At 33.7% G+C, this 24,494-nt stretch overlaps 1 protein-coding gene across 1 annotated transcript in view; it reads right to left on the reverse strand.

Annotated features, from left to right (window-relative positions):
• Nucleotides 1–19,029, reverse strand: part of LOC129222477 (probable G-protein coupled receptor CG31760) — a 91,646-nt gene extending 72,617 nt beyond the window's left edge. Inside the window, exons 1-3 of the mRNA XM_054856991.1 lie at nt 18,898–19,029; nt 10,193–10,335; nt 1,039–1,140 (exon numbers count right to left, since the gene is read on the reverse strand). Of these exons, the coding sequence (XP_054712966.1) occupies nt 1,039–1,140; nt 10,193–10,335; nt 18,898–19,029 (377 nt within the window). The remainder of the gene's footprint in view (nt 1–1,038; nt 1,141–10,192; nt 10,336–18,897) is intronic.
• Between the last annotated feature and the right edge of the window lie 5,465 nt (nt 19,030–24,494).

Here is a 24,494-nt window from a genome sequence, read left to right on the forward strand (position 1 = left end):
ATCTTTCAGAATGACAGTGTGAAAAATTGAGTGAAAAAGATGAAACACTACAGTGTCATTCCACAAAAAGTCACCATTTTGTCCTGCACGGAACAGCTCTATGTTTCATTGAAAAATAATAATTTTCGATGGTAATGGACAAAACTTTTGCTTAAGAAATCAAATATACGTTTGTGATTTCTTAAAAAAAAAACATTTTGTTCAAAACACTTATAAGTTATTATTTTTAATGACATATACAAATTGTCACACGCGGGAAAATATGTTCATTTTCTTGTGGAATGGCTCTACAGTTGTAGGTTATTAGACATTTGCTTGAAAGAAGTTCCATTTGTCCATTACGCGAATTTTTTGTCAAGAGCATATCAAAATTGTAACAGATAATAATGTAATTTTTTATATATTTAAATAAAGTTCCTCAGAGACCCACTTGCTCAGATTTATCTGAGCATTTAAATCCGATAAACCGAGCAATTGGTAGGTGCGGTTGGTCTCTGAGGGTGTCAAATGTCAAATGTCTATTACGCGTGAATTATAGTCAGAAACAGTCCATTTGTTTTAGTGATCACAAAAAATTACAACTACCGCCATTAAATTGATCGTATGAATGCGACTATGCAACAAATTAAATGAACAGAATTTTAATGTTTCAAAAAGAAATCACAAAGATTTGAGTTTGCTTTTTTGAAGAAGAAACCACTTAGCTGTTGAATAAAAACGTATTTCGAAACACGCCAATCGTTCCAGCGTTATTTGTGGTTCTTCAATACGCTGATAAGTTTGCGCAAGGAAAATTTAGGTGCTGCTGCTCGAAGATTTCGAAATTCTCTCACTATAACCGTAATATTGAGCTCTGTCCTCTTCAAAATTACCTCAACCTCGAGCGCATAGCTAGAAACGAATAAATGAAACTTTGTTTCGAATGTTTCAGCCACTAGTGCCCCCACACCTGGTGGAAGTTTCTTTTGGACCACTATGTAGGTATGTATTTAAAAAATAAAAAGGAAATGAATTGCGTCAATTAACTTGTTGAATTACCTGAAAGCCCAATTGTAATTAGCTAAGCAAGGAGAATCGTCTTCACAAAAATCACAGCCAGGTTGACATCTTTTGCATACGAATAGCATGTCATAAGTCGGACTGAAACAAAAACTTTATAAATTACAAACAATAAACAAATAAATCAATGACATAACCAGTTTGTTAAGTTGGTGCAAGCGCATAGTGGGGGGGGGGGGATTGAGGAGTGAATCGCCCAGAAACCTTGATTTTAATGCGATTACGAATCCTAGAAATTGTAATTTATATACACGTAAGGACTGCCATGAGAAAAAAAAATAGTGGATGCGTAAGGAATAAGTAAATGAATGTGTTGGGCAAACCAAAACATAGATTTTTTTTCTAACCTCAAACTACCCATTGTGTTATTTTTCTTCGAGCTAAAAATTGTGCATTGTATTATTTATTTCGGAAACCAATAATGGGTGTGTACGTAATAAATAAATGAATGTATTAGGCAAACCAAGACGTAGATGGTATTTTTTTCCCCAAGCAACCCATAGTATTTTTTTTTCGAGCTAAAAATTGTGTATTGTATTTCTTATCCAAGAAATCATTAGTGAGTGTTTATAAATAGGCAAATGAATGTGATTCGCAAACGATAAATGTAGAATTATTTCTACTCCAAGCTACCCATGCTATTTTTCTTCGAGCTAAAAATTGTGTGTTGTATTCTTTATCCCAGAAACCAATAATGGATGTGTAATGAATAAGTAAATAAATGTGTTATGGAAACCAAGATGTAGATTTATTTCTTCTCTAGGCAAACCATTATGTTATTTTTCTTCGAGCTAAAGATTGTGTGTTATATTCCTAATTCCAGAAACAAATAGTGGGTAATAAATAAGTAAATGAATGTGCTTGTCAAACCAAGACGTTAATTTATTTCTACCCATTGCAGCCGATTATGTTATTTTTCTTAGAGCTAAAAATTGTGTGTTGTATTCTTTATAACAGAAACCAATAACGGATCTGTAATGAACTAAATTAAATGCAAAACCAAGACGAAGATTTATTTCTTCTTCTTGCGACTCATTATGTTATTTTTCTTTGAGCTGATGATTGTGTGTTATATTCCTTATCCCAGAAACCAGTAATGTTTAAGGAATAGGTAAATGAATGTGTTCGGCAAATCATGACTTAGATTTATTCCAACCGCAAGCAAGATATATTTTACTTGAACCAAATGCATAAAGAAAATATTAGCGAAAGTAAATATATCGTATTATACAAATAATAATAACAAAATATACAGTTTCAAAGATGATTTCAAACATCTGCATGCAATATCTGATAACTGCATGGCTTCTTTCCTCACTTAAGGCGTAATTCACAATTTGTTTATATACGTATTATTTTCATAACTCAGAACCACAGAAAACCAACTATAATAATGTTTTACAAAAATATTTAATGTATTTAAAGAGTATATTTCTTTCAATTTTCAAACTTGGTTTCAAAAGCAGAAATATATCTTTTCTGCTCCAACCGTTGCTTCCAACATTTTTTTTTTCTAAACTCAACTAAGTTTCAGTATAATTGTAATTATTTTCTTTGCTTTTAGTTTAGAAAAGACTAACATGGTATTGCTTACAAGGAGTTTTTGTTTTTTAGAAAAAATATCCTTCAATTGAAAGCAACTTTTTAAATGAACGATTTATTCTTCGCATTCGAACCAAAGTTTTTTTTTCCCCCGATAGGTAATAATTCCCATTAAAAAGAAAAATGTTCTAGAAACTTTCGTATTATATTTTCTCTTTACTTGGGAAAAAATATACTTCTTGGGATATCAGTAAAAGCATTGCTGCATGGAAATAAACATTATTCTATCCAAAGCAAATTAAAAGGAAAAGATTTCGCAACTATACATTGAGCAACAAGCAGCAAAATTTAGAAATTTAACATGATTTAGATACAAGCAGAAAACTTGATTTAAAGTTATGTCTCACTGAAATCAGCTTATTAGCGTTATTATGATAATTACGTAATTTTCCGTTTTCCAGCATCACACTTGTAAATCAAAGTTCTTTTATTGCGTTTACACAAAACATTATTTACAATGAGTAAAAAGTGTTTATATATACTTACAGTAATTTATATGGTTTTGCACCTCTGTGGCATTTTAAACCGTTAACTTGAGGTTTTTTTTAAAAAAATAGTGATATTCTTAGAACTTTAATGTAACCTAGCGCCAGGGCCGCGCCGTCCCTATGTGCAAGGTCGTGCAGTGCACGATGGCGCCAGAGTCAAAAAGGCGCCTAGCTCTACCAATCAAAAATGCTCCAAATGGGTGAAAAAAATCTCCAGCCAAAATATTTAAACTATTCATTATATCTAATAGTGGAAGTGAAATTATACTGCTAATTAAAACAAGCAGTCCGCCTCGCTGCCTATCTAAAAGGAATTGCTTTGCTGTGTCTAGACATGCTATTCAAAAGAACAATCGTTTACAGTGAAAGCACATGATGCTAATTAATGCACACTTCTGCATTTTTCTTCATATTGGAAGCTGTGAATGCTATTTCGGTATGTCTATATTTTCACAAGGTTGAGCACGAAGCGCAAGAAATCTGCTATTTCCCATTTTAGTTCTTACGGTGAATATGTTATTATAATTTGTGCAATATGTCTTATATTTTTAACTTTTGTTCGTGGCAATTTCACTGTACTGTATTTTTTTTTAATGCTATTATACATAAAAAAAATACGGTAACCACGTTTGCATATCATTTACTTGTGCATAATACACACATATTGTAAACAATAATTTAGGATATTTTTTTAGTTCCGAAAAGTAACGACTTGACCATAATTACTCGATTCCCCCACCCCCTTTTTCTTCAGCTATTTGGGTATTGAGTTAAAGAAAGAGTTCTGTACAATGTATTTGTTTCAGATATTAAATTCAATACCTTTTAGAATTTCTCGTTTTACCGGCAAGTTTCTGCTTTAGATTTTAAAGTGGAATATCCTCTACAATATTATTATGCAATTTAGAAATATAATTAGTACCCTCTTGTTCAGTGGCGCAACTAGAGGGAGAGGGGCCACAGGGCACCCCTTTGGTTGCCCCACCCCTCCAGAATGCTGAGTAAAATGTTTTTCAAAAATATTCTTTATTATTGAAGAGACAAAAAAAGACGCTTCTTTGGAGAAACAAAACGATTTTAATAAGATAAAAATAATGATGTTTTGTTGGGGCAAAACTTTAATTTTGTTTAAAAAGAAATCTTTGAAATACAAATTTTCAATAGGTACAGCTAATTGGTCAGCTACTCGTTCCCTTCCGTCCTATTTCTTTTCTTTTTTCTTTTCGTTTTTCTAATTCGTCTGAAAATGGGAAAGTCTTAAAATTCAACTCCATCGAATCTTCACCTCTTCCCCTGCAAAAGCATTACGGAGTATTTCAAATTTCATTTCCAGATCTTCAATTTTGCAACATTTCCAGGGAATATTCCCCTCCCCTCCGGGGACCAGCGGAATCCCAGGGGGTTTTCCCCGAATACCAAACAACATCACTTGAAACTGCGTTCGAAAATCACCTAAAAATTGCGTTTTTGGAGCTTCGTTTTTGAAAGATTGCCGGCCCTAATGTAACCAAATATGGTTTGACAATCGCGTTTTTTAAGATTTCAAATTCAGAAAATATTTGGGCAAGGGCCTCCAAACCGCCTTTCTTTAATATCATCAAAAAATAGATTTTTTAAATATGACTTACGAAAAATTTAAGTGGAATTGGCTCTGAACCTCTTCCTCTAATATCATAGAATATTGCTTAAGTTTTTAGGAATTTAATTTTGAAAAATTAAAGGTGGAGCTACAGAATCCCTTTCCAGTAAAAATCTTTAAAGTTGTCTACAATTGCGTTTTTGAAAGTTCAATTTCTCGAAAAATTGGAGGAGGGAGGAAGAATTGATTCCTATCCAAAAAGAAAAAAAAAAAATGGGTGGAACCCCCAGAGTCCATCCCTTGTTCTAACGTCAATAAATATGGCTTACAATTGTATTTTACGGCTTCAACTTCTACAAATTTCTGCGGAGCCTCTTGTACCTCTCCCCCCCATAACACCATCGAAGACCGTCTAAAATTGAATTTTTTAACTACACGTTTCAAAAATTTTCCTAGGAGAACCCCTGGACTCATCCTTTTTTTTTAAAAAAGAATTGTTTTCTTCAATGTAGGGTAGACCGACCAGTGAATGAACAGTTAAGCACTATTTCATTTTTTAAAAATCCTAGTAATTTTAAATTCTATACTATACAGATTGTGAAAGCTAAAACATTTTAATTGATCTATGTAAATATCTCTAAAAAATCGCGGGAATGGTTCCGCTTCCGACTTTTTTAGGTGTTTAAAGAAAAAATGGCACAAAGACCCAGTGAATGAACACCTCGAACCAGTAAATGAACACAAATTGGTCCAGTGAATGAACATGATAAATTTTGATTCAAAAAGAAACTAAGTTTCATTGAGATCTATCTATCTATCTATCTACCTAACTACTATATCTATTTATCTATCTATCTATCTATTTAGATAACTATCTATATCTATCTATCTGTCTATCTACTTATCTATCTATATATCTATCTATTTATATATCGTATCTATCTATCTCTGTCTATTTACCTATTTATCAATGTACTTATCTATTTTTCTATCTATCTATCTACTTATCTGTATCTAGCTATGTATATCTATCTATCTATCTATCTATCTATTTAGATAACTATCTATATCTATCTATCTGTCTATCTACTTATCTATCTATATATCTATCTATTTATATATCGTATCTATCTATCTCTGTCTATTTACCTATTTATCAATGTACTTATCTATTTTTCTATCTATCTACTTATCTGTATCTAGCTATGTATATATATCTATCTATCTATCTATCTATCTATATACTTATCTTTCGATCTATCTATCTACTTATCTATCTAGCTCTATGTCTATTTACCTATTTATCAATGTACTTATCTATTTTTCTATCTATCTATCTACTTGTCTGTATCTAGCTATCTATATCTATCTATCTATCTATCTATCTATCTACTTATCTATCTATATACTTATCTATCTATCTATCTATCTATCTATCTATATACTTATCTATCTATCTATATACTTATCTTTCGATCTATCTATCGATCTATCTCTCTACTTATCTATCTATCTATTTATCTACCTACTTATCTCTATATATATCTACTTATCTGTACATTTATCTTCTTATCTATCTATGTATGTATCTATATATCTAACTATCTACTTATCTATTTATCTATCTATCTACTTATCTATCTATATGTCCACTAATCTATATACTTATATACTTATCTATCTACTTATCGATCGATTTATCTACTTATCTCTCTACTTATCTACTTATCTACTTATCTATATACTTATCTATACATCTATCTACTTATCTATATGTCTATCTACCTAACTATCTACCTATTTATCTGTCTGTGCATTTAAATATCTACCAATATATTACCGTTCCTCCTAATCAATCTATTTATCTATCTATCTACCTGCATTTTTACCTGTCTATCTACCTATCTATCTATATATCTTATCAGCATATCTACCTATCTATATCTATCCACCAATCTATATCTAAAGGTATATCTACCTGTCTATATATCTACCTACTATCTATCTCTATATCAGTCTCTCTACCTAGCTATCTATCTCTATATTAGTCTCTCTATCTACCTATCTATGTGTTAACCACTACCTATCTATTTATCTATCAATAAATCTATCGATCTATTTATCTACCTACCTATTCTATCTCTATATTTATCTACCTACCTATTCTATCTCTATATTTATCTACCTATATATCTATTTACCTATTATTTTTTATCTATCGATCTCTTTATCTTCCTCCATCTATTTATCTATCTATATACAAACATACATACATATCTACCTATCTATTCTCTCTCTTTGTATATATATTTATATTTCTCTATCTCTCTATCTATCTGTCTATCTATCAAGAGAGATAAAGATATAGAAAGATAGATGTAGGTAGGTAGGTTAATATACAGATAGAGATATAGATAGACAAAAGATAAAACTCAGTAAAAAGTGCATTGTTTACAAAAACAAAAATAAAGAAATTATAAAATATATAATGAAATCTTTACTAATAATAAAGCTAAAAGTCTCTCTGTCAGGATCTCAGTGACGCGCATAGCGCCTAGACCGTTCGGCCGATTTTCATGAAATTTGGCACAAAGTTAGTTTGTGGCATGGGGGTTTGCACCTCGAAGCGATTTTTCAAAAATTCGATGCGGTTCTTTTTCTATTCCAATTTTAAGAACAAAAATATCATAAGATGAACGAGTAAATTACGAAATTATCATAACGTGGAACCGTAACATGAGTACAAGAAAATTGGCGATAAAATTTACCATACATTATTTGTAATAATACAGGCGAACCAAAAGACCTTTTAATTTTTCTATTACGGGCAAAGCCGTGCGGGTACCAATAGTACATAAATAAATAAGCATATGAAACTATCTGCATTACAAATAAGTAAGAAAATTAAAATATCTCAAAGAAACTTCAAATTTCTTTTTAAATCAAAAGAAATTTTGCCATTGTTCATTCACTGGGTTTTCGCAATTTTTCGAACCCAGTGACTGAACACCCCTCTACCTGAAAATCTACGCATTCTGCATTGACTGAAACAATTTAAATCCATAGCCTAAATATGTATACTTAATTTTTCTTTCGTAAAGTTAAAAAATAAAATTTATCAATAAAAATAATATTCATCAAAATAATTGCTTGCGCGAAACCAGCCTTATTATTTTAAAAGAGAAAAACAACGATTCACGGCAGTAAAACTTTCAAATTTTTTTCAGGAAAAAAATACGTATCCAAAGTAACCAATCAGGTGTCAGATAACTTAGAATATCAATAAAGAACACTTTTGTAGTGAATTTATTTAGAAAAAAAAATTTGGAAGCTTATTTAAAAAAAAAAAATGACGCGCTGTTCATTCACTGGGTGGTGTTCACTCACTGGTCAGTCTACCCTACCCCCCTAAAACTATTTTCTAGTTGCGCCACTGCTACTGTTGTCATGTTTTGACAGGCATAAAAGTTTTATTAATTATGCATCACTTAGAGATTATATACTCCTAGACATTCAAAGTGGCGTTGGGCTTTGATATTTAAAACATTTTCCTTTTCCAAAACGCATTATTGGTATCATCAAAAGGAGCTGCTGAATTCGGAATACTTTTGAGATGTGAAGTAAAAATGTACACCATATTCCAAAATTAAAATATTCACTCATTATTTTTGTATAAATTAAATACCAAACGTGTTTTTTTTTTTTCATTTTATATTCGTCTACAAAACCTCCCTCCAGGTGTTAACTATATTTTCCCTGAATGCCAGAGCATAGAGGCGCTCACAAGACATTTGCACGACGGCGCCGATCAAGCTTGGTGCGGCCCTGCCTAGCGCATGCTCAGTATATGTGCTAAAAGCAAAATTGATTTCTTTCGGATCAGCGTTTTGAAAACCGTTGGTCCGTAGTTGAATAAGTCAAGTGGATCAAGTCAATTTTGGTGAAACGCGACAATCTTAATATCCATTTAAGCCTCCTATATACGAGACGACAGTTGAATCAACTTTCGAAAGGGCGGTAATCAGGAAGTGTAATCTGGTAGAAAAGTGAAGGAATCTCCTAGCATCCTTAACACCCCCCCCCCCCCCCGACAGGTACAAAAGACACATGTGCAGCTACCATTCTCATCCCAATGAGTTGAATCAACTTTCTAGTTGATTCAATTCATCAGGATATTGTCGCGCGTTCGCTCTACACATGAGTAAGCTAGTTGAGTCAAGCTCGCTTCAGTTTCAACAGCGTTGTGGAACGGCTGCTCGAATAAATTCGACTCATTGGAACAAAAGTTGATTCAACTAAGTTGGTTCGTGTGAACACAACAAAAAACGCCAACAAACTAGTTGGCAGGCAACTTTTTTGAAAAGTTGATTCTACTAACCTGCTTGTTTGTAGAAGACTTTAGTTTTTTTCGCCTACATTTCGAATATATGCTGCGTTACTAAATCATTTCAAATACGACTACGACGTTGAGATCTAAGCGCAGTTGGGTTTCCAGCCGACTACGTTATAAATGTGCAAGTAGTCGGGCTCTTTTGATTTGAAACCTTTAAGCATGGGAACCCTAATAGAGCAAGAGCCCATTACCACCAAGCCATAGTATAAAGGCTCAAAGTTTTTCTGCGTAAGCACAGCATAGCAGGTAGATTCGCTGAATCACGTTGGCTTTGGTAGGAAACAAGTAGCAAAGTTGCATCAAAAACTAAACATCATTGGGTCATTCCATGTTAAGTTACCTCGCCGTTTCCGATTTGAACGAAATTTTATAGAGGTGCAGACATGCCTTTGAAACTAACCTATACACATTTTCAGCTTCCAAGAACCAAATCCTGAGGATCTAGGATCAATAAAAAAATATATAATAAAGCGGATATGCTTTGTGAAACGAATTATCATGCTGAGGCTAATCGCCCATTAGAGGTAATTTTGAAACCCACCTTTTTTTCCTTTTTGAGGGATCCTTGACCTTCATGATTTGTGTCTTGGAAGCTGAAAATTTGCATAAGTTAGTTTCAAAAGCATGTCTGCAGCTCTCTAAAACGTCCTCCAAATCGGAGATGATTGGATGGTACCACCAGGTCACGTGACATGGAATGAATCTATGATGGTCAGATTTTGCAGCAATTTTACTCACCTTTGCTACCTGTTTCCCGTCAAAGCCTGCGTGACACAGTTTAAATAGTAGCAAATCTTTCTTACCTGCTGTGATGTGCTTACGCAGAAAAATGTTGGGCCTTTATACTCTGACGTAAGTCTGGCACTCATGGGCTCTTAAACTATAAGAAAATACATTCAAGTTCAATTTTTACCATCACATACCGTTTCTGCTCTGAAGCCGCTTTGTTTACGAAAGTTCAGTGTATTTCCCATAACTTGTTGTGAAATCAACTCAAATGATGGTTTTAAACCGGAAAGTTGGAGGTAAATTGTTTTCTATAGAGACAAATAGGCAAAAGCAATAATGTACCTGTTTAATGTCATCTTGTCCTTGAACGCAGATTCGACAAGAGTACCGTTGAAAATGGGCTTTCCAGTTGCTGAATAAAAACCATCTCTACAGTGGCACTTGTAGGAACCTCGAGCCCAGCCATAACCAGGGGTAAATACGCACTGAAAATAACAGCTAAATCAGAGTAATGATTACAAATAAAAAATTCTGAAAATCCGTTCTTAGAATCAAACTCATTCTTAGCATTCGAACAAATATTCACATGTACATCAAGTGAAATTTCAGTATGTACAGGATATTAGTTTAGACAGGGAGGAATGTTAATTATTATATTTTTGTTTCATCTTCTTTACTAATAATAAAGCTGAAAGTCTCTCTGTCCGGAGGATGTCTGGATGTCTGTAGGATGTCTGTGACGTGCATAGCGCCTAGACCGTTCGGCCGATTTTCATGAAATTTGGCACAAAGTTAGTATGTAGCATGGGGGTGCGCACCTCGAAGCGATTTTTCGAAAATTCGATGTGGTTCTTTTTCTATTCTAATTTTAAGAACAAAAATATCATAAGATGGACGAGTAAATTACGAAATTATCATAACGTGGAACCATAACATGGGCACAAGCCAATTGGCGAGAAACGAAATTATCATAACGTGGAACCGTAAGATGGGTACAAGCCAACTGGCGAGAAAATTCACCATACATTATTTGTAAATATACAGGCGAACCAAAAGACCTTTTGATTTTTCTATTACGGGCAAAGCCGTGCGGGTATCACAAGTGGAGAATAAATGTTCACGGGGCCAAACAAGGGCGTATCCAGCTCAACAAGGAAGGAGAAGCAAGCCAAGGGGAGTTCCGAACGGAGGTCACTGTGACCTCCCAAAGTTTTCCTTATTTGTCAAATTTTGTCTGACGGTTCTGAAAAATTATCATCATTAGGTGACAATTTGGAGTTCCATTCGACTAAATTATCATTATTCGGGAAAATTTGGAGTTCCATTCGGAAAATTTAATTTCCGTCCTCCGAAAATTTAGGTTCGGGATGTCCCTGGGCAGGCAGTTAGGGGACTGGTCTATTGCCCTCCTCCCTCCATGATTTTGGAAGCCAAGTAATTCTAAAATGATGACGGTATAAATCCAACTAAGCACCAATATCTGTTCCTTTTCAATGAGCTCCCAAAGAAGATGTATACACTTTCAAATTCAGTGACAAAAATACTGCAGCCGAACTCACTGATAAATTTAGAAATTGAAGCAACGGTCAATTTAAATTGTTTTTGGTTTCATTTTAAATATTTTTTATTTTGAAACGGGGGAGGGGGCAGCTGCCCTTACTTGCCCCCCTCTGGATACGCCCATATGTTGAAACGTGTTCATGAATCGTCATTTCAGAAGTGAAATGCAGCTATCTGTAAGCACTGTAGTTAACGCGATTCTAATTGAACGTGTTGTCCTTTTTCTTGTCTGGTATTTTTTTTAATGTCTTAATTTTTATGAAATTTTTGAGGTGAGCCTTATGTAGCTTAAGGGGTCACAGTACCTTTCAAACATTTTTCTTTAATTTAAGTAAATTTTATCTTTTTTTGAAACCATAAGATGCATACTTATTTCTTAATCAATAATTTATTTTCAAAATTTAAAAATATTGCCTACTTTTTTTAAAAATTCAAAAAATTGAAGAAAATTTCAATTTTTTGAAATCCATAAGGCTTTTTTTATTTTTGCACTAATTATTATTATTATTATTTTTTTTTTTTTGCTAAACGATCACTATAATCATCTCTAAAAATATGTGCATTCATTTGCTTATGAGTTTATTAGAAAATTTTCTGTGATTAATTATGTAAAAAATCAATGTTTTTTTTAATTGGTTTTTAAAGGTTTAACATGCTCTAAACATTTGAGTAATTTATAAAATGCTTATCCAATGCACAGTTTTGTCAAATATGTTACCCCAATTGCAAAAAGTATTACTTTAAAGCTGTATCATTAATAGAAAAAAAATCCTTAGGGATTCTAATGACATGAAAACACAAAAATACCATCATTGAGAAAAAGCAGTTTAAAGTTCTTCTTTTGCATAAGAATACATAGCGAGCATGGCCTAAAACTACTCATAACTTTTTAAATATTTGAACTAAAGCAATGAAACTTTTTCCCTGTGTTCAGGATATTTTTTAGTTTTGAAATAAGTAATAAAAATTTTTTTGATCGTTTCGTCATTTTTGAGGTACTGTAACCCCTTAAAAATTTGATCTGATGGACTGAAACTGATTTTTGGGCTGAGGTGTCAAAAGTGAATTTGGAATAAGACACAGATCTAAGTTAGCCATGTTCCCCAGTAAACATAAGCTGATCATTGACATTGCTTATTATTTCTTTAGAACACTGTAAAAACGATTCAGAAACGTTCCTGGAAAATAATAGGCAGCTGATGTGCCCAATTTCTTCCAGTAACATATCTTGGAAAAACCAGGGACGTTTTCTGCTAAAAGTCTGTAACCTTTCTGAAATTAACCTTAAAACTTTCTGAAGAAATGCGAAATATTCCCTGTTATAGCCAGTCATGTCTCTAAAACCTTCAAGAAAAATTATCGTAGGTTTAGTGCAATTGATTAGAACCTTCCTGATTTACCAAGAAGGCTCCATAAAAATCAGAGCGACCACGGCCAAAGCTATTCAAGAAGGAACCAAGCATATCTCTTGCCTACAATTCCTTGCTTGCTTGCTTGCGAAGCTGTAGCTATAGCTATCCACTGACTTTTTTTGCTCTCATTGGGAGCTTAGTCAAACGGGACAGGCCGTAAGCAACGTCAGGCCGATACACTTAATAAAACACGCTCATTCAATCTTTAAACTGGTTGCTAAAACTATTTTCCACAAGAGTGAAAAGTCTGCACGCGTGGAACTTGTAGCGATTCAGGAAATTTTTTTGTGATAATACTTGTTTTTTACGGGGAAATAGGCGAAAAAGGGTGAAATCCCGAGGCGTTCCACGGAAATAACCAGTAACGTTTCGGAGTTTTTTTACAGTGAAGAAAGTCGCCCGTCAAGATATGACGGGTGAAAATTGCTTTTACATTTGAACGAAGCCATTGCCTGTTTGGTGATATTTTGGTAGTTGAAATGTTAACCCTAACTCCAGTGGATTAACTCCATTAGATAGCGTTCATTGTTCACCGTTAAATCATTCTCCTAAAATGAGTCTTACCAGTAAAACAGTTAAATTACTGGACCCAGTTCAGCCTTGTCACAACAAAGCATTTCCCTGCATGTCAAACATTGCCAAAAAATATTATCAAATTATCATGCCGTGGCGCGAGTTTCGTTGTTGATGACCTCAGCGTTACTCGATCATTCGCTATTATATAAAAGAGGATTGTTAGGTGGTGTGTTTCCAGAAGATAGCAAATGCCACCAAAATCGGGCAGCTAAGAACGATTTCTCGTCTTTAAGAATATAAAACTCAGCAAACAGTAATTTTAAGAGAAAGTTAATGTATAAACTTTTGTGTTTCTTTCAAATGAGGAAGTTCGAGCTAAGACTGCATTTTTGTTCCCTTTCTTCAGCACTTTTTAACACAACAACCAATAATAATAAAAATAAAGCATTTTAAATATCAAAAGAAAAAAAAATAAAGAAGTAGATTACTTGATTTTAAGAACGTTTCATAAGAGGTATTTTTCTTTATCTCGAAACCTTATACACGCTTAAAAATAAACAATTGTAACAAGAATAGATAAAATAAATAAATAAGAGTAATAAATTTTAAAAGTTAGAATAAAACTCATAGATTACTAAAGTAAAAAATACTTCATTTTTTTCCACATCTTATCACACATACTTGCATTACAACTGCAAGAGGTAACTATGAGAAACTTAAAATTTTAATGCTTTGTGCAAAGCTGTGATAACTTTAACGGAATAATTAGAAACTTTATTAGAACCTTTTTTTTAAATACTTCCCACAGAAATCTATGCGATTGACAGTTATTTCTTAACTTTTATCTAATATTATTATGTTACATAGCTTAAATTCACCTCAAAGTAATACTTAATGAAACAGCATTAATTGCATGAAAAGACTGAAGCAATAAATTTTATGATTCTCTAATTAAGCGTAGACTTAATACCAGATATTCAGTTAAATTTTATGATGCACATAAAATCCGACAGAATCCTCAACAGTGGGTATTGTAATAAAAAGACAAATAAAAATAGAATTAATATTTTATAGCTGCGATAACAAATGCTTTTCAAACGATTTATTTAATGTATATTTTAGTGATATGAATTACAACTTCATTAGTTAGTGTTAACAGCTTTTTATAAATGTTATGACTTTATTTGTTGCTAAGTAATTGGCGTGCAAAAGGAAATAAAAAAGATAAAAAGATATTTTTTTGTTTAGATTAAAATTAGTTAACAGTTCATTTTAATGTGGTTGTTTCCATTAGTCAAAAGTACTACTTTTAGTCACTGTAGTTGATAGAATGAGCAAAAAAAAAAAAAAAGATAGAGCGAGGAAAATCAGTTATTTTCAAAACGTTTAATTTTTAATTAAGTTTTTAAAATGTCCACTTTTTCAAACAAGGCGTGGTCTTTATGACGTCACAAGTGATGCACTTCGGCGCGTATTCCACTGGCACACTGAACACTTACGCTTTCTGTCTACTGCGTGGCCACGTTATGATAATTCAGAAGAGAATTAAATATTGCGCCATACACTTGCTATCAACCGTAACGTTACCAGCACATGCGAGTAAAGATGCGAATTAAATTTGCGCTCTGCGTTAATGGCATCAGTGAATGGCATTTCATCATTTGTGATGTCATGTACAGAAGCGAAGAAAATGAAATTCAATCTGCGCACCGATTAAACAATATTTTAAAAATATTAAATTTTGTCAAATTATTTAAAAAATGGTCAGATCTTATGTTCTTAAGTATGCTCTTTCAGGAAAAAATACTTTAAAAATTTCGGAAACGACTCCCATTGAGGTGATTACTATATTGTTATTTCAGCGAACCAAAAAAAGTGTATTTTGATTCTAAGAGCACTAAAATAAATTTATTCAACATGGAAGATTGAGGAATATTTTACTTTCTTTATCGCTGTACTCTTCATCTGAAGCATAATAAATGTTTTGTTTCTGGGAGGAAATAAATATTTTACTTTGCTTATACAAAGCATAATATCACCAAAAGTGCTCTTCTTTTATTTCCTTTCCTTCCTAAGTTCTTAGCAAAATTTATATCGTGGTTTTAAAAGAGAGAATTTGCTTTCTTCTTGATTTACTCATGGGTGGAAATTATGACGGTGTTCTCAAAATCTATGGAAAAGATCGTAAAAACTACAAATTTCAGTTCTCTTCGATTCCCAGTTTTCGAAAAATAACATTATTCCACTTCTCCCTTTTCTTTTTTTTCAATTTTAATGCGCGCTAAAAAAATGTAACTTTTCAATTTTTATGTCCTTGTATTTCCCATACACTCTGGAATCGTAAGGGATTTTGTCCAATATTTGAGTTTGCAAATATGAATTCTATTTCCCACAAGTCTTTTCTTTTCTTCACTTCTCTTCTTTAAAATCATTCCTTTTGTTTATATTTGCTATAAAATATTTTTGATCTGTTGCCACTCTTTAAATTTTAAAATTTTATTCACAGCTGTATATTTGTTTCGTGCAACCAGTGAAAGTCATAAATTTCGCATCAAAATGGTATCAAGAATTTCCGTTTCTGTATTTTTAACATTTCGGGAAAAGCACTTACGCGTCTTTTATGCGTAATAAAATGTCAATGTTTTTGTGATTGTGAACCTGCACTTCTAAATGTAATGATAATATGAATAGTGATTCTTTGGCTGGGACGTTTTTGAACATCCTCTGGTCTGCCCCCACCTCGCTCGCAGCAACTTCCATTTTGTTTCGGCATCTAAAGTCTTTCCTAGGTGGTCTGTGGCGCAACAACAATAATGAGCTCAGAGAACATGTTACCCCGTGGTTGACTACACAGGCGGCAATTTTCTACGAATAGGTATACAAAAACCTGTACCACGCTATGACAAATGCTTAGAAAATCATGGGAGCAGTGTCGAAATGTAGCGTAAGGGTGGTAGATTTTTTTTGCAATAAATGTCTTTGCTCTATCTGTACTCGTTCTTTTTTTATTTCAAAACGGATCTTACTTTAAAAACGTCCCTCGTATGTTGGATTTTAGTAGCGGTTCGAGGATTTAAAGGTCTCTCTTTCCCTTCAAATGATTGTTTCGTTATTAATTACCTGCTATAAGAACGCTGCGAAGTAAGTTACTTTTGTTAACTCTTGTAATTGTTACCGCTGTCAAAAAAAAAGAAAAAAAAAAAAAACCTCCTAGTGTATTACACTTATATTTCGAAAATTGGATTTTTTCCCATGTTTATGTTTTTGTATTTGTAATTCTGTTGTGATAATTGATCAATAGCAATCACGTGTTCAGAAATTAAAATTATAATATAGACTGATCCTGTTTCAGACTCTTGAACTGTATTTAGTAATAGGAACAGATTGATCGTTCGATTAACAAAGACTTTTGATGCAGATTCAATTCGCAACTCCAGAGCTCGAATACGCTACCTTGAGGTGATTAACAATACTACCAAAAAAGGTAAAACATCCCGTTCCACGTGTTTTCTTCAGATAAATTACAGGCTTCAGACAATTTGTGGAGTAATATTACTTCAGAAGAATAGAAAAGAAAGCTTCCCAAAAACACGATGAAAAATTACTGTCATTCACTAAGCGTCAAAGCAAGTTATAAGTTACGGCATTTGTTTGTTTTACCTTTTTCATCCGCCATTAGACAGTGGCTGCAGCGCCCCCTATAGCTTATTGGAGTTGCGAATAGATCTAAGCATTTTCGTGCTTTAACTTGATGTAAAGAAAATGCTACTCTCCATTTCTAAACTATAGTGTGTATTCGCTCAAAGACAGGGCCATGGCAACTGTCAGTAACGTAAACCCGCTGGTGAGACAAATTTACTTTATCTACCAGTTTATTGGCACTCTCTGCTTCAATGAGATGACACATGCCTCCAGCTTGGTTATTCACTATTCCAGACTGATGAGTCCACGACGAGGACAAAACTACAGTCTCTGGAAGTAATAACCGGACTGCCGGTGTATTGCATCATAGTGTGTAGTGTATTTTTTTACAAATTGTAATCTTACTATTTTTCTAATTTACACTGCCTTTATAATGTCGTATAATACGATTGAGAAGGTTTCCGTGTATATACAGGTAGGTATAAATGTCTTTACTTTAAGTATACGTTACGCATGGGCACGGCGTTTTGCGTATATATTTCAATTAAAAGATGATTTGTTTAGGTATACCTGGAACTCCCATAAAGTTTGTTGTAACGTTTTTGAAACATTTTCTAAAGTGAACTGAATATTCGCTTTTATAAATCAATCTATTAACGCAGGCTAAATCAGATGAGGGGAAAAAAAAACAATCTTTTCGTTTTTTTTTTTTTTTTGAGCAATCACGATTGCTTATCGTTCTCACTTGACTGTTTTTGGCGTCCCTATGATTTTATTTTCCCACTGCCACCCTCCGCAGCATCACCGTCGACCGGCTCCTCACGATGCTGCACCTCTAGCGAAAACCGTCTCCAGGTTGCGTCCATGTCCTACACACACACGCATACATACACAATTACACACGCACACACAAATACATACACCTACACATACACACACTCAAATACATACATACACACACGCATACATACAGTCACCTACACTTACATACACACACCTACACATACACACGCACCTACACACAACTACCCACACATCACACTCATGCCTGCACACAGACACAAACACATATGCCTACACACACATACACATTCCCCACCACACACAAACACTCATACACACAACTACCCACACACTCATACCTGCACACAGACACAAACACACATGCCTACTCACACATACCCCCTACACACAAACCCCCCCCCCCACATACACGCACATAAACATACACTCCAGGTTTCGTCAATATCCTACACTTACACGCATACATACACGCACCTACACACATATACATATATACACCTACACACACATTCATACACCTACACACATACACATACACAAACACATACACACACAAACACACACACACCTACACACTCACATACACACAACTACCCACACACTCACGCCTGCACACAGACACAAACACATATGCCTACCCCCATACACATACCCCCCCCACACACACACACCTACACACAACTACCCACACACTCATGCCTGGACACAAACACACATGCCTACACACATACACATACCCCCTACACACAAACACACATACCCCCACACACAAACACACACGCCTACATATACACACACACTCGTGATTGCGAAAAACATAATTTGAATTCAAGATGACAAAATTCAAATTAATTTATTTTATTTTATTTTATTTATTTATTTTTTTTTTTTTAAGAAACAGAAAAATTTACGACAATTCTTTCGAATCTTCACCTGTGCATTTCTTCGTACAAATCTAAACCAACTCTCATTCGACGTAAGCTAACGTCTTCAAGACCACTCAAACGATGCCATATATCACCGCTAATAGCCTCTTTCGTATGAATGAATTGCTCTGCGGAGTAACCAAAGAAAAGTCTGATAAATAAACATGAACTGATCAATACTTCTTACCTTGCTCGTCTGGTTGTGGCACTTGTGCGTGCCCAGGAAAGCTTCCATCTGCCACGCAGACACGTTTTCCCCCACACACAACTGGTCACATTGATTGATGTCGATGTCGCTAGCATCCACATCGACGCTCATAACGCCGACAAGTCTGTTGAAGATAAGAGTTCTTGATTGATTGGAGCAACACAGAGGTAAAGTAAACTACAACACACAAGACATTGCTCGTAACATGGAGGAGTCTAAGCAGTTGCGGTTGATAGCTTCTGAGAAATAAAGCTATGCTAAAACTATCTAATGAACAGTTATTTGTCTTTTTTAGCATTTACATCAAGAATTTTGGAAGTTATCATTTATTAACGAACCAGAGAACTAACCCAGAGAAACTTTGATTAAAAATCGGGTTGATAAATGCAGTATGTTATGCTTATACAGGGTGTCCAGCAAAGGACTCCCTGGTTTCAAAATTAAATATCTCGGAAACAAAGGACGATATTGGAATAAAATAAACGGTATGTTTACTGTGAAACCCATAAAAATCATATACAGGAACTTGGAAATTAGTTTTAAAAACTGCCAACAGGTGGCGCTGCACAATGTAATTGCAATAGAAGTCTCCATAAGTAGTGCTGTGAAGAGGTTTCTTGTTTCAGCAGCAGTTTAGTCTCTCAGATATGCTTACATATACGCTAGAAATTATCGTCCAACCTCTTCGCAGCACTATTCATGGAGACTTTTATTGCAATTACAGCATGCAGCGCCACCTGTTGGAACTTTTTATGGGAACTATATGTTAACAGTGTTTAGATGCAGTATATACAGTTGGAACACCCTGTATATACTGCATCTAAACACTGTTAACAACCTCCTCTCTCATGGACACTATTCTGATTGCACCAGTGTAACTAATGGCTCCTTTTTTTTTGAAAATTTCACGCCAAAACGGCTCGAAATTTTTCGTACACTGCAATTTTTTTTATACAGAACCCACATTGTGCTACGTAGTTTACTTCATTCTATATACAGGGTGTCCTGAAATGGACTGACTGATTTAAGAAATTTATAACAGGAAAACGGTTAATGAAAAAAAAAATCTTGCAGAAAATTCATGTGGTGGGCCGCAAATTTTTTAACGCAGAGTTCCAAATTTTATTTCAAAATTTTTTAATAGACGGCGGTGCAGATAGTACACCTTTAAGTCAAAAAAGAAGGATTGAAATTCACCGATTTTTCCTCGGATTGCGACATGTGGTTGCAGCCGGCGGTAGACATTTTGAAAATATTAATGTGTAGTTTTGTTTATTAAAAACATTTTTCGATAAACTATGAAGTAATTTTTTATCTTTCGTTGCTTTACGGTCTTACAATCTGCAACGCCATCTATTGGAAAATTCTTGAACTAAAATTTGGAACAAAACTTACGGCCCACCACATGAATTCTCGGCAAGAATTATTTCTTTATCATTAACCGTTTTCCTGTTATAAATTTTTGAAAACAGTCAGTCTATTTCAGGACACCCTGTAGTTGATTTGTTGATTGTCCCGGTAGAAAACACGGGATCAACATCAGCAACCGACCAGAGTTTAACCACATTAACGATTATTACCAGGGCTTATAGAACGAAAAAACGTTATAATGGTTAAAAGAATTTATGAACATAACAGAAATCTATAGAATAATCTTGTGCTTTTAGTAGTAAATTACCACCCTAAGCCAGGGCTAAGTCAGAATTACAAGCAATATATCCACAAACTATGTGCGATATCGCTCTGCCTTACCCCAGACTTAAGGGCGGTAACTTAGTGCTTAATACCCAAGCTTAGCCGTTATTTACGAGTTAAATCGCACTGATCGATATCTGCTAGTGACATAAATTAACGTTAACTACCAGTTTGTTGGCACTCTCAGCTTCAATGAGATGACATCTGCCTCTAGCTAAGTTATTCCCAATTCCAGACAAAGAAGTCCATAACAAGGACAAAACTGTTGCCTGGATGGGATTACCGGGCTTTCCGTATATTGCAAGTAATCTTGTGCTTATACGAAGTTTTAATCACAAGAGTTCATTGACAACACTAGGGGGCTGTCCCTGGTATCATTACTAGGAAACAAATCAATGCGTAAGCTTTTAATGACGCAGGTTGTGCATCAATTTTTCTGTATAATCCGCGAAAAGGAAGGATTGAGGATTGACTTGCCTACCAACTGGTAGGAAAACAATCACACTGCCTTCTGGACGGCTTTAAATAGTTATTAACCACTTAAATGTTTTCTTTTTGGTCAGATTGTGTTCAAAAACAAGCACATTTGAGGCAGTGAGAAGCGAAGGGATGTAAGGGGCAAAATTAAAAATTTGGAGATAATCAGTAGAGGAAGTGGTGCAAATGTGGAAACCCTGTTTTAATTTTTGGTGTATCTAGTCTTTTTATCAATGAAATTTGTCTAAATTCTGGAAAATACTTTTTAAAAAAAAGAATTTAACAATAACAGCTTTTGGTTTTATGCAAAACATTACGTTTACATTGTATTAGTGATAGTTAATGACCTCGTCCTGATATGTGCAACTTCCACATCTTTGATAGACGACTTGACCCACGTTAGGTCTAGTAGATACATTTTAAATATTTGTTTCAATACGAAAAATGTTATGTCAGTAAAGGTTTTGAAATCACGTTTTGATAGGAAAATAGTAAATATATTACATGAAATTTTATTTTGATACGTAACAGTAGTATTAAAAATTAGAAAAATCAAAATGTAAAAAGTGTATCAACTATAACCGGTCTTCCCTATAATCAAAGTTTGGACCACTTTTTCAGATTCACCATCTATACTTCAACCATGATGTTGTTACTCTAATCTACTAATATGAATTGTATTTCAAAGTACACAATGCTTAGAAATAATTTAATAAATTCATCTGTTTTTCAGCATAGAAATCAAAAACATAAATTATTGGCAATGCTAAGTCGCCATAAATACACCACTAAAGTATTTCTTTCTATCATCAGCAAACTAAGAGCCAAGAATAAGGGATTTTGTTGTCGACTTTATCTAACATAAAAAAAATTCTTCGAAACCAAGAAGGAGTCAAATAACTTCTTAATAAACAGAATTCTGAAACTTATTTGAGAAAAATTTTCACTTCAAGTATTCTTTGATTGATTTCGAAGTGTTGCATAGAATTCTTAAGAATTTCGAAACATTTTCTCTTGGAGAAATATTACGAAATGATCGAAAACGTATCATTTGATTTCATAATTCTTGATTGCTTTTAAAGTTTTCACATAGCATGCAATGTTTGACGGTTGAAAAGAAAACCTTTTGAGGAAGGAAAATACGTACTTACGAGAAACTGTTATAGATAAATCTTTTTGAAGAAACGTGCTTACTAAAAGCAATAAGGTTTCAGTTAGAAACATAGTGTTTCATACAGTCGAACCTCGTTATCACGTCCCATTTGGGACTGTTGAGAAAGTGTCGTCACAGCCGGAGCGGTGTCATAACCGGAATAGTTTAAAAATTCATAATTAAACAATAGTTTTCATGAAATTACCGATTTAATAAAGAAATTAATATTTTGATGTTTTGAATTTGATTTAACTAGTGTATTTCGAATTACTGGTAGATAAACCAAATTTATAAGGAAAAAATACTTTACTTATTTTCTTTAATTCTAGAATACTTTCCAATAAGTGTTTGCATAATTTTTGAATAGCATTTTTAACACTCTTACTTTCCACGAAGCTGATTTTTAGTGAATGATAAAAGTTTTTTTTGTAATTATTAGCAAGAAAGGAACCAATTGAGGACTCTTCACTTTTGGCCATAATTTGATTAGATTTTGACGAATAAGCCCTACTTTTAGATAGTGGAAAAACGCTTTATGATTTTTCTTTCTTCTTTAAAGTTGCGTGTTCCTTTCAATCTAATGAGGGGCTCTTATCTCTTTTTCTCTCATGGGAGAAGCGTGCAGTAACCAACTAATACCTCTATAACTAAAATTAACCAATACACCATACACATGGCTATAGCACATTTTCGTAAACTTGACATTAACAAAAATAATTAATTGATTAAACGCATGGTCTGATTCAATTAAGTTGTTTGTACTTCAGGTAAAAGTAAGAACTACAAAAGAATTTATTTTCGATACAAATAGTTATTAACCACTAAATGTTTTTTTTTTTTTGGTCAGATTGTGTTCAAAAATAAGCACATTTCAGGCAGTGAGAAGCGAAGGGATGTAAGTGGCAAAATTAAAAATTTGGAGATAATCAGTAGAGGAAGTGGTGCAAATGTGGAAACCCTGTTTTAATTTTTGGTGTATCTAGTTTTTTTATCAATGAAATTTGTCTAAATTCTGGAAAACACTTCAAAAAAAGATTATAACAATAACCGCTTTTGGTTTTATGCAAGACATTACGTTTACATTGTATTAATAATAGTTAATAATAAATGGAATCTTTAACCCGGTTTTCAAAATGTGCTGGTAATGTGGAAACATTTGTTTTCTGGATAAAAACACTAACTAAAAAAATCATACTTAAATGTGTATTTATTATACATAGCAAAAGTAATACAAAGGCTTAAGAATTAAACTTTTTCAATAAAAAAATAGAATAAAATAATAAATAAATATCAAAAATAAATAAATAAATAATAAAATGTTCACTTGCAAAAGTCATAAATGTAATGATCATTTAGACATTCAGCGCACAAAGTATGGCACCAAGACTCACAAACTAAACATCTGATCCAAAGTTCCCCTTGAACATCATTCGAAAAAGCCTCTCAGCAAAAAAAAAAAGCAAATGGCTTCCACATTGCCAGCATAGCCATATTGACCTATGAAGATAAAACTACGCTGTATTTTCAAGCTAGGAATCCACTTAATTGTACCAGATTGTAGAGTATTTTTTGTTTAACCAATAACTGCCTAAGTACTAAGAAATAGCTTAACGGTCTGTGTAATTAAACCAACTTCAAAAGACTTACCTCAAAAGTTTGAAAAATCAAGAAAAACTTAAAACAACAACTTCATTGATAATAAACCACGAGTTGACTACCAACGCTCCTACTGGCTTACTAAACAAACATAGTTACAAGTTGATGCTTTCACCGCAAAAGTGCAACGCCTCACAAGCCGTACAGGTTATGTTTTCACATTACCAACACGCTTCCACATTTGCACCACTTCCTCTACAAATGGTAGGTGAACCTCTCCTCTGTCTTGGGGCAAGAGATGGTACTAGTAGCCCTGGTAGGTTCTGCTCTACAGCATGATTTAGAAAAAAAATTCAATGAAAGCCTACCTAGGTAGTTATCTTTAAACGCGTTTTGCTCAAAACTTGAAAATGTCCACTTACATCCCTTTGCTTCTCACTGCCTCATTTGTGAAGAGCAGTTTTGTGTTTAAACCAATTAAATAAACTGAAATATGCAGTCCAAAGTGCTCCAAGCATTGTATTAATTAATTTATGTTTGTTTTAAATTATAGGGTTTCCGTTTAACTATGCGTATCGAACAGAAACTGGTTCACAGTAGTTTTCTGATCAATGTTTAACTGCAAAAGTATAGTCATCAACTGAAAAAACACCAT

Source organism: Uloborus diversus, chromosome 5, assembly GCF_026930045.1.
Source record: "Uloborus diversus isolate 005 chromosome 5, Udiv.v.3.1, whole genome shotgun sequence".
Taxonomy (NCBI): Eukaryota; Metazoa; Arthropoda; class Arachnida; order Araneae; family Uloboridae; genus Uloborus; species Uloborus diversus.